Consider the following 14086-nt stretch of genomic DNA (forward strand, 5'->3'; position numbering starts at 1 on the left):
TAAATAAAGCGACAGAAAATTTAAATCGATATAACTAAATTCTATTTCACGAAGCATGAGTAACCAACTTATAAACCTGGGATGCGTTGAGCCAAGCGCTTATCGCTAACGCTTGCTGCACAGGACTTTACCGTATACATTAAACCGAACGATCACTGAGGGAACCAGTTAAAATACTTTGTAGAGTTTTTGTAAGAGCGTGACTGGCGAACCGTTTTGACTGGCACCTTCGTGTTGAGTTATATCATATTAATTGCAAATGTTAGGTGCAAAAACCAGTCTAACTAGCGATCGGAGAGTACTTGTCCTCTTGAACATGGCGTTTATTGAACGTACGCCTGAGACTAGCCAGAGAACTTTAACGGTAAGAGAGCTAGACAGACATTTGGACAGTTATTACGTTTTGAGACATGGGCCTAATTCACCAAACTCTAACAACTTTGCGATCTCGCAGTGCAATGCTAAAAGACTTGCAAAGAGAATGCTTTGTTGTCTAGCAGAGCCTAAGAGACCTATGTAAATTAGGCCCCAGGTCAACAGAACGAGCACCTAAGTGTGATATGATAGAAGACGAAGGTATCAGTCAAATTGTTCGCGAGCGCTCGACCTCCTGAACACTGATGTGTTAAAACGACACCAACACGATACGAGCGTCTTTTTACATAAGCGTACGAGACAGGGGACGGGGGCGGGGGCTTGCGGGGTGGTCTTGGTGGGAGTACTGCCACCCACCACCCCCAGAGCTGGAGCAAATCCTCAAATTCGGGCAAACATTTGTGATATTCATGCAAAAATCAGCTTGCCTGAAACTTTTTCACCATGCATTTCTACCAACAATATTAGTTTTAATCAGTGTACAAATGCGTAAAGATTCGCCTACAACTCTATATAGCCGTTAGGCTTAGTTCTAATACGAATACATTTTGTTATCCATATTCGGGCATTTACATTTAATTCGGGCAAAAATAAGCCTCCACCTCCCCCAATACAAAAAAAAAAAAAAACGAGAGCCCGTATGCCTATGGCCTCGAACGAGAATAGCCGATATTATGGCAACTGATGAAATCGCAAGGCCGTAATGTTTGTCCTGTCACAATGGGCTATACTCGCGGCCATTCTCGTACGATTCACTCGTGTCGAGTGACGTTGCCCTTTAGAGAAGAAACTAACAAGCAGGGCCGTAGCTAGGAGTTTTGTGTATGTGTGTGTGTCAGAGGGAGGTGGGGGCAGATTAATTCTTGGAACGAACGAATATGGAAGGCGCAAGACACTTGGGGGTCCGTCGGCATGACCTCCCCAAAATGTTTTTGAAATCTAGAGGTTCTGAAATACCATTTTGCAGCCATTTCAGGTAGGGTATCCGTCGGCATGACATCCCCAAAAATGTTTTGAAATCTAGAGGCTCTGAAATACCATTTTGCAGCCATTTCAGGTAGGCTGTCCGTCGGCATGACCTCCCCAAAAATGTTTTGAAATCTAGAGGCTCTGAAATATCATTTCGCAGCCATTTCAGGCAGGTTATATACATAAAACGTCACTATCATTAACCAATAACTTTCTATTATTTTTAACCTTGTTTTTGTTTTTGTCGGGGGAGGGAGAGGGGTCTGCAAATGCTTCCCTTTGTCCCCACACCTTGCCCGCTAACTAGCTACGGCCCTGATAGTGCTTTGTGTGTGCTCTCACCTCGTCAACTGGGATGTCTGTCTTGGCCTGCACGCCATCATCCAGGTCCTGCTGCACGTAGTACTTACAGAACGGCCCGTCCTGCGCCTTCACGGGCTTCGACGTGTTCTGGGATATGACCTTGACATTCCAGGCGACGTACCTGGAGAACTTCCTGGGCACGTGCGAGATGTCGGTGTAGTAGAGTTTGAAGGTGAGGTACTTGCCGCTCGTGTCGGCCTCGAGCATCCACGCTTGCTTGTCGCGGTCGTAGAGGTGCGCCCGGCACGTGTTTCTGTTCAGCCCGTGCATGGTCACCTCGCTGACGGACACGACGGACACCATCTCGACCTTTATCCTCAGAGTGGACCTCCCTCTAGACAGTCTGGCGACGGACGCTCCGACTGTGAACGGCTCTCCGAATCCAGATATGTCCAGAACCTGTTCCATCTCCCCGGAATCGAACATGCCCTCATCCCCCAAGATGACCCTGTAGCGGACGTTGTTGAGGTGGTCGAAGTTGGTGTGTCTCTGCAGCTGGACAGCGACACTCCCGTCCGCCTCTACTGAACTGGTGTCCGGAAACAGGGATACGCTCCAGTCGAACAAACCGAACGAGAAGTACGTCGATTCCAATCTGTCGCCGTACCCTTGTTTGGAAGAGTGGTTCTCCTTCGGAAGCTTAATGTAACACTCGTACAGACACACGACGTTTCGCATCTCAAGCTCGATGAGGACATCACCGAATTCCTGAACGAAACCTCTCTGAAGCAAGTCGTCTATCTCTATGAAAGTTTTCCTTCCAAAGACGTTAGATTCGTGACTGAACTCACAACTCTTTTCAATGAAATGTTCATTCTTTGTAAAGTGGTCTTTATTCAGAACGGTAAAAGCGAAATCGAGACGACATTTGATTCCTTGGGTTGTCGTCTGCAGTTTGAGAAAGGCGCCAATATGCCGGTCGCTCCGCACGAAGCTGACGGCCCAGCGCTGGTACCCGTACACGAAGTCCTTGGCATAACAGTCCGGCGTGAACTCTCGCACGATCTTTCCGGGCAGGAGGAAGGTGAATATCTGGGCGTTGAACCTATCGTTGAGCTTGACAAACCTGTATAGCTTGGCCATGGTGCATAATGATCTCTATCCAAGCTGTGAATGAATGTGCAGATTAACCAACACGACGTTCGAGGTGGTCGGGAGATTCCCCTTGAAACGGATCAATAAAACATTGCCATTTGCTGTCGTTTGGAGACGGGCAGGCCGGGCGCCGAGAGAGAGAGAGAGAGAGAGAGAGAGAGAGAGAGAGAGAGAGAGAGAGAGAGAGAGAGAGAGAGAGAGAGAGAGAGAGAGAGAGAGAGACACACACACACACAGACAGAGGTAAAGGGGGGAGAGAATATTTGTCTAACAACTCCCTTGCACACAGCGATGTGGACTCGCGCCACAGTTGATTTCCTGCCAGTGGAGATAAAAGAACTGTGGCCAGTTAATTGTAATGAACATCCCCGAGTGGCGGTGGCCTGGGACGGCCTGGTCGCGCCGTACACCGCCGCACGTGTTACTCAGGTCATCGATAAGTAGCAGCGTCGTCCACATGCATGTCCGTCTGTGTGTGTGTGTGTGTGTGTGTGTGTGTGTGTGTGTGTATGTTTGTGTCTGTATGCAGGTGTGTATGTGTGTGTATATGTCTTTATACAGGTGTGTGTGTATGTGTGTGTGTGTGTGTGTGGGCGGGGAGGGGGGCTATGTATGTATGTATAGAGATATGTATGTTACTCATGTATGTATGTATGTATGTATGTGTGTATGTGTGTCGGGAGGGAGATATGTGTGTGAGTGTGTTTTGTGCGTGTATGTATGTATGTATGTGTGCATGTGTGTGCGAGTGTGAGTGTGAGTTGCGTGTGTATGTGTGACTGTGTGCGCATGTGCGTGCGTGTCTGTGTGCGTGTGCGTGCGTACGTTGGTGTATGCATGTCCGTAAACGTGTACATGTCCGTGGATGTGTGTATTTTCAACACAGTATGCAATGGTTTTAACAGCCGAGCAGAATTTAACAACTTGGCGCATTGAATTACTTCGAAAACGAACAGTCGCCCTGGGACATGGCTAGCTCAGGAATTAAATAAGGCGAATGTTCAAGCTGCGGCAATCACATTAAGGACATATTAAACACACAGGCTCGTGTTCAGTGAAGGCTCAAGACCGAAACCCTGTGTTCATCACATAATTCGGAAACATCCCTCCCCCACCCCGATGATCATTAGGTACTCCCCGATGATCATTAGGTACTCACCGATGACCATTAGGTACTCCACGATGATCGTTAGGTACTCCACGATGATCGTTAGGTACTCCCCGATGATCGTTAGGTACTCCCCGATGACCGTTAGGTACTCCCCGATGACCGTTAGGTACTCCCCGATGACCGTTAGGTACTCCTCGATGACCGTTAGGTACTCCCCGATGATCGTTAGGTACTCCCCGATGATCGTTAGGTACTCCCCGATGATCGTTAGGTACTCCCCGATGACCGTTAGGTACTCCCCGATGACCATTAGGTACTCCACGATGACCGTTAGGTACTCCCCGATGATCGTTAGGTACTCCGCAATGATCGTTAGGTACTCCGCGATGATCATTAGGTACTCCGCGATGATCATTAGGTACTCCCCGATGACCGTTAGGTACTCCCCGATGATCGTTAGGTACTCCCCGATGACCGTTAGGTACTCCCCGATGACCGTTAGGTACTCCGCAATGATCATTAGGTACTCCCCGATGATCGTTAGGTACTCCGCAATGATCGTTAGGTACTCCGCAATGATCATTAGGTACTCCCCGATGACCGTTAGGTACTCCCCGATGACCGTTAGGTACTCCCCGATGACCGTTAGGTACTCCGCGATGATCGTTAGGTAATCCCCGATGATCATTAGGTACTCCGCAATGAGCGTTAGGTACTCCGCGATGATCATTAGGTACTCCCCGATGACCGTTAGGTACTCCCCGATGACCGTTAGGTACTTCCCGATGACCGTTAGGTACTCCCCGATGATCGTTAGGTACTCCCCGATGACCATTAGGTACTCCCCGATGATCGTTAGGTACTCCCCGATGACCGCTAGGTACTCCGCGATGATCGTTAGGTACTCCGCAATGATCGTTAGGTACTCCCCGATTATCGTTAGGTACTCCCCGATGACCGTTAGGTACTCCCCGATGATCGTTAGGTACTCCGCGATGACCGTTAGGTACTCCGCGATGACCGTTAGGTACTCCGCAATGACCGTTAGGTACTCCCCGATGATCGTTAGGTACTCCCCGATGATCGTTAGGTACTCCCCGATGATCATTAGGTACTCCCCGATGATCGTTAGGTACTCCGCAATGATCGTTAGGTACTCCACGATGATCATTAGGTACTCCACGATGATCGTTAGATACTCCCCGATGATCGTTAGGTACTCCGCGATGATCGTTAGGTACTCCCCGATGATCATTAGGTACTCCCCGATGATCATTAGGTACTCCGCAATGATCGTTAGGTACTCCGCGATGATGATCGTTAGGTACTCCCCGATGATCGTTAGGTACTCCCCGATGATCATTAGGTACTCCCCGATGACCATTAGGTACTCCCCGATGATCGTTAGGTACTCCGTAATGATCGTTAGGTACTCCCCGATGATCGTTAGGTACTCCACGATGATCGTTAGATACTCCCCGATGATCGTTAGGTACTCCCCGATGATCGTTAGGTACTCCGCGATGATCGTTAGGTACTCCCCGATGATCATTAGGTACTCCCCGATGATCGTTAGGTACTCCGCAATGATCGTTAGGTACTCCACGATGATCATTAGGTACTCCACGATGATCGTTAGATACTCCCCGATGATCGTTAGGTACTCCGCGATGATCGTTAGGTACTCCCCGATGATCATTAGGTACTCCCCGATGATCATTAGGTACTCCGCAATGATCGTTAGGTACTCCGCGATGATGATCGTTAGGTACTCCCCGATGATCGTTAGGTACTCCCCGATGATCGTTAGGTACTCCACGATGATCGTTAGATACTCCCCGATGATCGTTAGGTACTCCCCGATGATCGTTAGGTACTCCGCGATGATCGTTAGGTACTCCCCGATGATCGTTAGGTACTCCGCGATGATCGTTAGGTACTCCCCGATGATCGTTAGGTACTCCCCGATGACCGTTAGGTACTCCCCGATGACCGTTAGGTACTCCGCGATGATCGTTAGGTACTCCCCGATGACCGTTAGGTACTCCCCGATGACCGGTAGGTACTCCGCGATGATCGTTAGGTACTCCCCGATGATCGTTAGGTACTCCCCGATGACCGTTAGGTACTCCGCAATGATCATTAGGTACTCCCCGATGACCGTTAGGTACTCCCCGATGACCGTTAGGTACTCCCCGATGGTCGTTAGGTACTCCCCGATGATCATTAGGTACTCCACGATGATCGTTAGATACTCCCCGATGATCGTTAGGTACTCTGCGATGATCTTTAGGTACTCCCCGATGATCATTAGGTACTCTCCGATGATCATTAGGTACTCCGCAATGATCGTTAGGTACTCCGCGATGATGATCGTTAGGTACTCCCCGATGATTGTTAGGTACTCCCCGATGATCATTAGGTACTCCCCGATGATCATTAGGTACTCCCCGATGATCATTAGGTACTCCGCAATGATCGTTAGGTACTCCCCGATGATCGTTAGGTACTCCCCGATGATCGTTAGATACTCCCCGATGATCGTTAGGTACTCCACGATGATCGTTAGGTACTCCCCGATGATTGTTAGGTACTCCCCGATGATCATTAGGTACTCCCCGATGATCATTAGGTACTCCCCGATGATCGTTAGGTACTCCGCAATGATCGTTAGGTACTCCGCGATGATCATTAGGTACTCCCCGATGATCGTCGCTCGCTCCCGGTGGAATCGTGCCTTTAAGGCCGTGGCATGTACCGTCTTGTCTTTGAAAACAAATGCATATAAAATAGCTATTGCTGCTTTTTTTAGGAGTAGCGTATATGGCGACAGCGGGTTTCATCTCGTATTCTGTCGACCGAGTGCTGAGATAACTGGATATTAGACACAAAACAGCTGCTGATCATGATGTGCTGAGGAAAGAAATGTTTTATTTAACGACGCACTCAACACATTTTATTTACGGTTATATGGCGTCGGACATATGGTTAAGGAAGGAAGGAAGGAAATGTTTTATTTAACGACGCACTCAACACATTTTATTTACGGTTATATGGCGTCGGACATATGGTTAAGGACCACACAGATATTGAGAGAGGAAACCCGCTGTCGCCACTTTATGGGCTACTCTTTTTCGATCAGCAGCAAGAGATCTTTTATATACACCATCCCACAGACAGAATAGTATATACCACGGCATTTGTTACACCAGTTGTGGAGCACTGGCTGGAACAAGAAATAGCCCAATGGGCCCACCGACGGGAATCGATCCTAGATCGATCGCACATCAAGCGAGCGCTGATGTGCTGAGGTGTCGTGGAACCAGAATTTCTGTTGTTTCCTTGTCCTTTTGAAAACTTTTGTACTTCTAATCTTCCAGACCTGTGTTACGTTCTGCTCGTCAACATTTGAAAGACATCTTCATCTTCATATGTTTCATCTTTAAGGTTAAAGTTAAAGTTTGTTTTGTTTAACGGCACCACTAGAACGCATTGATTTATTAATCATCCGCTATTGGATGTAAAACATTTGATAATTTAGTGAAAAAAAAAGAAAAAAAAAAAAAAAAAACTTATTTGATCAAGCAATAAAATTCTGTGGCTTTTTCGGGAGGCCAAAGCGTTCGCAAAAATATTTGACTAATACCGTCGTATTCTATCGTGTCACATTCATCTACAGTTAAGCGCAAAAGCCAGTGTAGCAAGCGACAGCCAGCGTTCGCTCTCCTGAACATGCCTGAGCTGTTATGCATAGAACTCACTTCCTGACAATCTAAATAAAAGTGGTTTGGATGATGTGCGAAATGGTGTTTTCAGTCCCTGTATCCGCTAGTCCGAATGGATGACCATAAGCGTACGAAACTACGAAACGGGGGGGGGGGGGGGAAGGGGGCAACTGCCCGTCCCCCCCCTTCCCCCCCCCCCCCCCCCCCCCCCCCTCAGTGCTGGAGCAAAACCTGAAATTCGGGCAAAAATGATACAGATATTTGGGCAAAATGTGCTAACCTGTGACATTTTTGCTATGTATTTCCATCATTCTACCCTCAAAATTAGTTGTAATCCATGTAAAAATGCGTAGTGATTTGTTTGCAATCATATTTGCTGTTTGGTAGTACTTAATGCTAATTACATGACTAAATGTTGTTATGCAGATTCGGGCAGTTTCGTTGAAATTCGGGCAAAAACAAGCCTGCCCCCACCCACACACCCGCACCCTACAAACAAGGGGAGCCCGTACACTATGTGGCTGACTGCGTATATATCTGGTAAAGAATTATATATGTGTTCACTTTTTCATCTGAAAAATTTATTTTAGTGCGATTTTGAAATTTGCCTTGAACTCTTGATTCCTATAACACACACACGCATGTACGCACGCACACAACCTTTCTACCAGAAAATAATTTAAGAGTATGTAATAAAGTACTAAAAACACAACTGATCGCTACTATAGTCCGTCTCACGGGGAACGCCTTTTTCATGCTATGGAATTTACTGCAAGTTATTTATTTCTGAGTCGATTGTTTTCTAAATTGCACATACAATCATCACGGTTTTACTTCTTTTCTTACGTGAATAAAAACTGAAATTATTTACACAAAAAAATAAAACAAAACATTTATGTGGAAGGATGGGACGGACTGTTGGTAGTTACGGGTTGAAATCTTCAAACTGGATCCTAAATTTGATGTTCTTTTACAAATTTTAAACAGCAGTTCTCTTACTTTTCTAAGCATTCTAAATGTATACATTAATTTCCAATATTTAAGGGTACGTAATTATACTCTGTGTATCCTCTGGCGGAAACCCTCACACACACACACGCGCACGCACGTTTGCACGTACACACATACACACGGGCATGCACGCACGCACACGCACTGCATCACAGGAAATAATGGTTTCAAACGCTATTTGCCTTGTGAGCTTGTTACCAACTAATGACCCATAACGCAAGGTAAAAAATTCATTTTTGTTTAACGACACCACTAGAGCACACTGAGTTTTAAACATCGGCTATTGGATGTCAAACATTTGGTAATTTTGACATATAGTCTTAGAGAGGAAACCCGCTACAGTTTCTGTTTCATTAGTAGCAAGGGTTCTTTTATAAGCACTATCACACCGACATGATAGCACATACCACGGCCTTTGATATACCAATTGCGGTGCACTGGCTGAAACGAAAAATAGACCAATGTGCCCACCGACGGGGATCGATCGTAGATCGACCGCACACCAAGCAAGCGCTTTACCACTGGGCTAGAGCCCGCCACGACCCGTAACGAAACCTATTGATTGATACTCGAACTCTATTATAGATTTAACTGTTACACTTTCCAAGTTTCTTTTCAACTCGAACCGCTTGATATGCACTCGTGTACTAGAAAACGATTACTGGTTATTTCGCACATATATAATCATGGGCCTAAAGCTATGCGTGAAAATCTCTTTCCATGGCAGTTAAAACACGCTTATATCGATTTCGGGTTATCCGAGGCTGTTGCCACAGCTTTATGGCAATTTACACGTTGTTATGGAATCGGGAAGTCATTACAGATTATGTGACAAACGCATGCACACAAACTAATGTTTCAAATCAATTTGGTCGTCTTCTCAATAGTGTATTTAATTGTTTAGAACTATTCCAGAGGGCATTATCGACAGTTGTCATGAGCGTCGTGAGTAGCTTCGTAGGAGCTGTGAATTTCTAGCGACTAACGTACATATATATTTCATATCAAATGGTGAGGTGTCATTTTATTTTTCCTAAACCTTACGGTTCAGTTTGTTTTGTTTCACGACACCACTAAAACACGTTGATTTATTAATCATCGGCTATTGGTAAACGGACAAAACCCCACCCGAAAAACGTACATATATATTTCATATCAAATGGTAAAATGGCTGCGAAAAACGGTTTATTAAAGTTTACATCGGAATTGTTTAAGATCAAAAGAAGTGAAACATTAACTTAAACGAAGTCTCTGGAGTCGCCTGTCAAGGGTTTTAACAACACAGAATTAAAAGATTCATACAATAAAATTAATTTAAGTGGAATGTGTTTGCTACTTTTGACAATTAAAATTATAGTTAAATATACACGCGAATTTCCAGTGATGTTTATTTCTCCACATGTATCAGTATTTACAATTTAATAAAATATGCCCCCCCCCCCCCCCCCCCGCCATAAAAACACAACAAAACCCCTACCTCACACAAACCTTTATCACAGCTCTATTTCCCCCATATTGTTTCATTAAAAACAAGACAGTCGTACAACTACTAATCAATGCTACATGTCTATCCACAATTTATTTATTTATTCATTCATTCATTCATTTATTTATTTATTTATTTATTTATTTATTTATTTATCTTATTTTATTTATTTATTTATTTATTTATTTATTTATTTTATTTATTTATTTATCTTATTTTATTTATTTATTTATTTATTTTATTTATTTTATTTTCACTATCATTTATATCAGATACATACAACTTCACTTGAAATAATATCTGATATTTACGAAGTTTTAAAACATACATTTATTTATCTTCTACGACTGATTAGGGAGCGGGATAGACTAGTGGTAAAGCGCTCGCCTGATGCGCGACCGATTTGGGATCGATCCCCGACAGCTATTTCTTTCCAGCCAGTGCACCACGACTGGTATACCAAAGGCCGTGATATGTTTTATCCTGTTTGTTGGATGGTGCATATAAAGGATCCCTTAGCTAATAATGGAAAAATTTTGCGGGTTTCTTCTCTAAGACTATATGTCAAAATTACCAAATGTTTGACATCCAATAGCCGATGATTAAAATAAATGCTCTAGTGATGTCGTTAAACAAAACAAACGAACTTTTTTTCGACGACCGATTAGTTGTTAGTCTGAGCGAGTTGAGGTCGAGTTGAGCAACTTTGTAGTGCCAGTTGACAGTCTGAAGCTAGCATAAGGGAAGTTCCTATGATTTGTAGCAGTCGACAGACGGTCCGGGAAGAACGCCAAATCGATGTGTCTTTAACGCCACGCTTGACGTCTGCCCCAGACACTCTGAAATAACGAGTGTGAAAAATGCGCGCGGTCTGCCCAAACCCATTCAAGTGCAACAAGTCGGTTCATCAAAGGTTTCAAAGAGGCAACGGTTGATGGCAGCGCTCCTGACACTTCGTTTAGAATGGTCGCCTGCACAGAATGGGAATTGTCGAATTAGGCAGCTTTGTGTCAGTACTGGCTCCACGATTTGGTGAGGTGTCATTTTATTTTCCTAAACATTACGGTTCAAAGTTTGTTTTGTTTAACGACACCACTAAAACACGTTGATTTATTAATCATCGGCTATTGGATGTAAAACATTTGGCAATTTTTACGTATAGTCCTAGAGAGGAAACCCGCTACGTTTTTTTCTTAGTAGCAAGAGCTATTTTATATGCACCATCCCACAGACAGGATAGCACATACCACGACCTTTGATATACCAGTCGTGGTGCATTGGCTGGAACAAGAAACAGCCCAATGGGCCCACCGACGGGAATCGATCCTAGAGCGGCAGCGCGTCAAGCGAGCGCTTTACTACTGGACTACGTTCCGCCCCTATTACGGTTCAAAGGACGCCGTTCATGGCAGGCAGATGAGTTACCTGAGCTGTCTATTGGCCTTAATGACAGAATAATAAATTGGAAAATGTAAATCACTTTGCCAGTTTTGGTAGAATGCACTAAACATAATCAAATTCCACTGAAACCGAAAAAATTTTTTATTACAAATAATATTTTATTTAATTCTTATAATTTATTAAATCCTCCTAAAAATTATAAAAATGTAATACATGTAGACAGATTGTTGATAGCCTTTGTTTTACAATCAAAAATTAAAATCTGAACGATTTCACCAAATTTGGTTGGCTGTTAATAACTCTTATTTGTAACCTGGTTCGTATAAATTCATATTAGTTACTAATTAGTTTCTATTTAATAACTGTTTTATATTTTTCACTTAAATCACTAGCACTGGTATCAAGATTAGCTCTATTCCGAACCCGTTTTTTCCGTTAATTATGTTATCTGGTTTTTCCCAATAATCTTTATGGATATCCCCCACGGTGCACCACCGCGTCTGGTCTTTTTAAATTATTGTAAATAATATATTTACTATATTAAATAAGTTTATTTTTTGTTCTTATTTTACAAAGAGGAACGAGAGATATTTAGATGATATGCATTCTTATTGTGATGTTGGTATTGTGTTTGTGTGTTTGATGGTATGTATGGGTCAGCTTCAGGTTAGTATAAGGGGGGAGATTATTACCTGGCAATAATGCACACCCCCTTTCGCCGGCTTGGCCGTTTATTGTATGTACCTTTTTAATTCATAACTTGGTGTTTTTGCTTTTAAAATTGTATATATGTTTTCAGGCATGCTCTTTTTAATTTGTTTTCATTTTGTATCCTGTTTTTAATGATTTATTTTAATAATAAAAAATAAAATAACTAAATAGGGCGGTATACTGCTCCTATGTCGGCGTCTGAGACCTCGTTTCTTTTGCCTTGGGGGCGGGACGTAGCCCAGTGGTAAAGCGCTCGCTCGATGCGCGGTCGGTCTGGGATCGATCCCCGTTGGTGGGCCCATTGGGCTATTTCTCGTTCTAACCAGTGCACAACGACTGGTATATCAAAGGCCGTGGTATTTTTCTGTCCCGGGACAGATATGTTCGAATCCTTAGTGGTGTGTGAGCATGTTTAAAAATTACCTGACCTGACCTGACCTGTGACGAGGAGAGAGCTTAAAAAGAGTAAACTCAAACATGAGCCTTATGTGTTGGAAAGATGCATATCCGGACTACCAACACATACTAACACTTTAAGGCATGAAAAACGCGTAATTTTAGAGTTAATAAAAAACATGATTATTCCTGCTAACTGGTGGCAGCTATTTTCTTTTGTTTTTGTCGCGTCCGGAATTCTAGCTTGGGGCGAAGTGACGTCAGCTCCGACCAACTTCCGTATACATAGTGTAAACAAACACAGTAATTTACGACAAGCCACTTCGCTTTCAACAGCCTGACTTGTAAAACAATATAAATGACGTGATAATATAATAAATTATTTAACTAAATATATTTCAATTTGCATTAATAGAGCGAAATGGGGTTATAGTATTTTTCTCTCTTAAAAAATCCAAAGAAAACAAAGCATACTATTAGGCCTATTGGTAGGGTACGTTGGAGCAAAAAGGACCACTCACGATACCCCAGTGATAATGTTCTGTTTTGTTTTGTTTGTTTTTGTTTTGTTTTGTTTTTGTTTGTTTGTTTGTTTGTTTTGTTAGGTTTTTTTGAGGAAGACTACGTAATTTGAGTATATACTGTAGAATGGTTTGTTTTTAGGGGGGAAGACTACGTAATTTGAGTATATACTGTAGAATGGTTTGTTTTTAGGGGGGGGGGGGGAGACTACGTAATTTGAGTATATACTGTAGAATGGTTTGTTTTTAGGGGGGAAGACTACGTAATTTGAGTATATACTGTAGAATGTTTTGTTTTTAGGGGGGAAGACTACGTAATTTGAGTATATACTGTAGAATGGTTTGTTTTTTGGAGGAAGACTACGTAATTTGAGTATATACTGTAGAATGGTTTGTTTTTAGGGGGGAAGACTACGTAATTTGTGTATATACTGTAGAATGGTTTGTTTTTAGGGGGAAGACTACGTAATTTGTGTATATACTGTAGAATGGTTTGTTTTTAGGGGGAAGACTACGTAATTTGTGTATATACTGTAGAATGGTTTGTTTTTTGGAGGAAGACTACGTAATTTGTGTATATACTGTAGAATGGTTTGTTTTTAGGGGGAAGACTACGTAATTTGAGTATATACTGTAGAATGGTTTGTTTTTAGGCTCGACTTCTAATACTAATAGGTAAAAGTATAAACTGATCCCTGTGTATTTATAAACTAATGTTTTATGACGTTATTCAATATGGCACAGAATATAAATGGATTGTGCGTATTAGAGACATACTTTACATACTTGGTTATAACACTATATGGGGTGCACAATGTTTTGTGTGTATGTCACATTTAAAAAGAACTGTAAAATTACAGTTAGAATACCAGTTTACTCAAAACTGGCATACTAGTAACACAGCGTAGTTTTTTTTAATGAA

At 43.1% G+C, this 14086-nt stretch overlaps 1 protein-coding gene across 1 annotated transcript in view; it reads right to left on the reverse strand.

The window, feature by feature from the left end:
• LOC121388875 overlaps positions 1-2834 on the reverse strand; it is a 37181-nt gene extending 34347 nt beyond the window's left edge. Inside the window, exon 1 of the mRNA XM_041520402.1 lies at positions 1687-2834. Within this exon, the coding sequence (XP_041376336.1) occupies positions 1687-2790 (1104 nt within the window). The 5' untranslated portion in view covers positions 2791-2834. The remainder of the gene's footprint in view (positions 1-1686) is intronic.
• Between the last annotated feature and the right edge of the window lie 11252 nt (positions 2835-14086).

Source organism: Gigantopelta aegis, chromosome 14, assembly GCF_016097555.1.
Source record: "Gigantopelta aegis isolate Gae_Host chromosome 14, Gae_host_genome, whole genome shotgun sequence".
NCBI classification, from domain to species: Eukaryota; Metazoa; Mollusca; class Gastropoda; order Neomphalida; family Peltospiridae; genus Gigantopelta; species Gigantopelta aegis.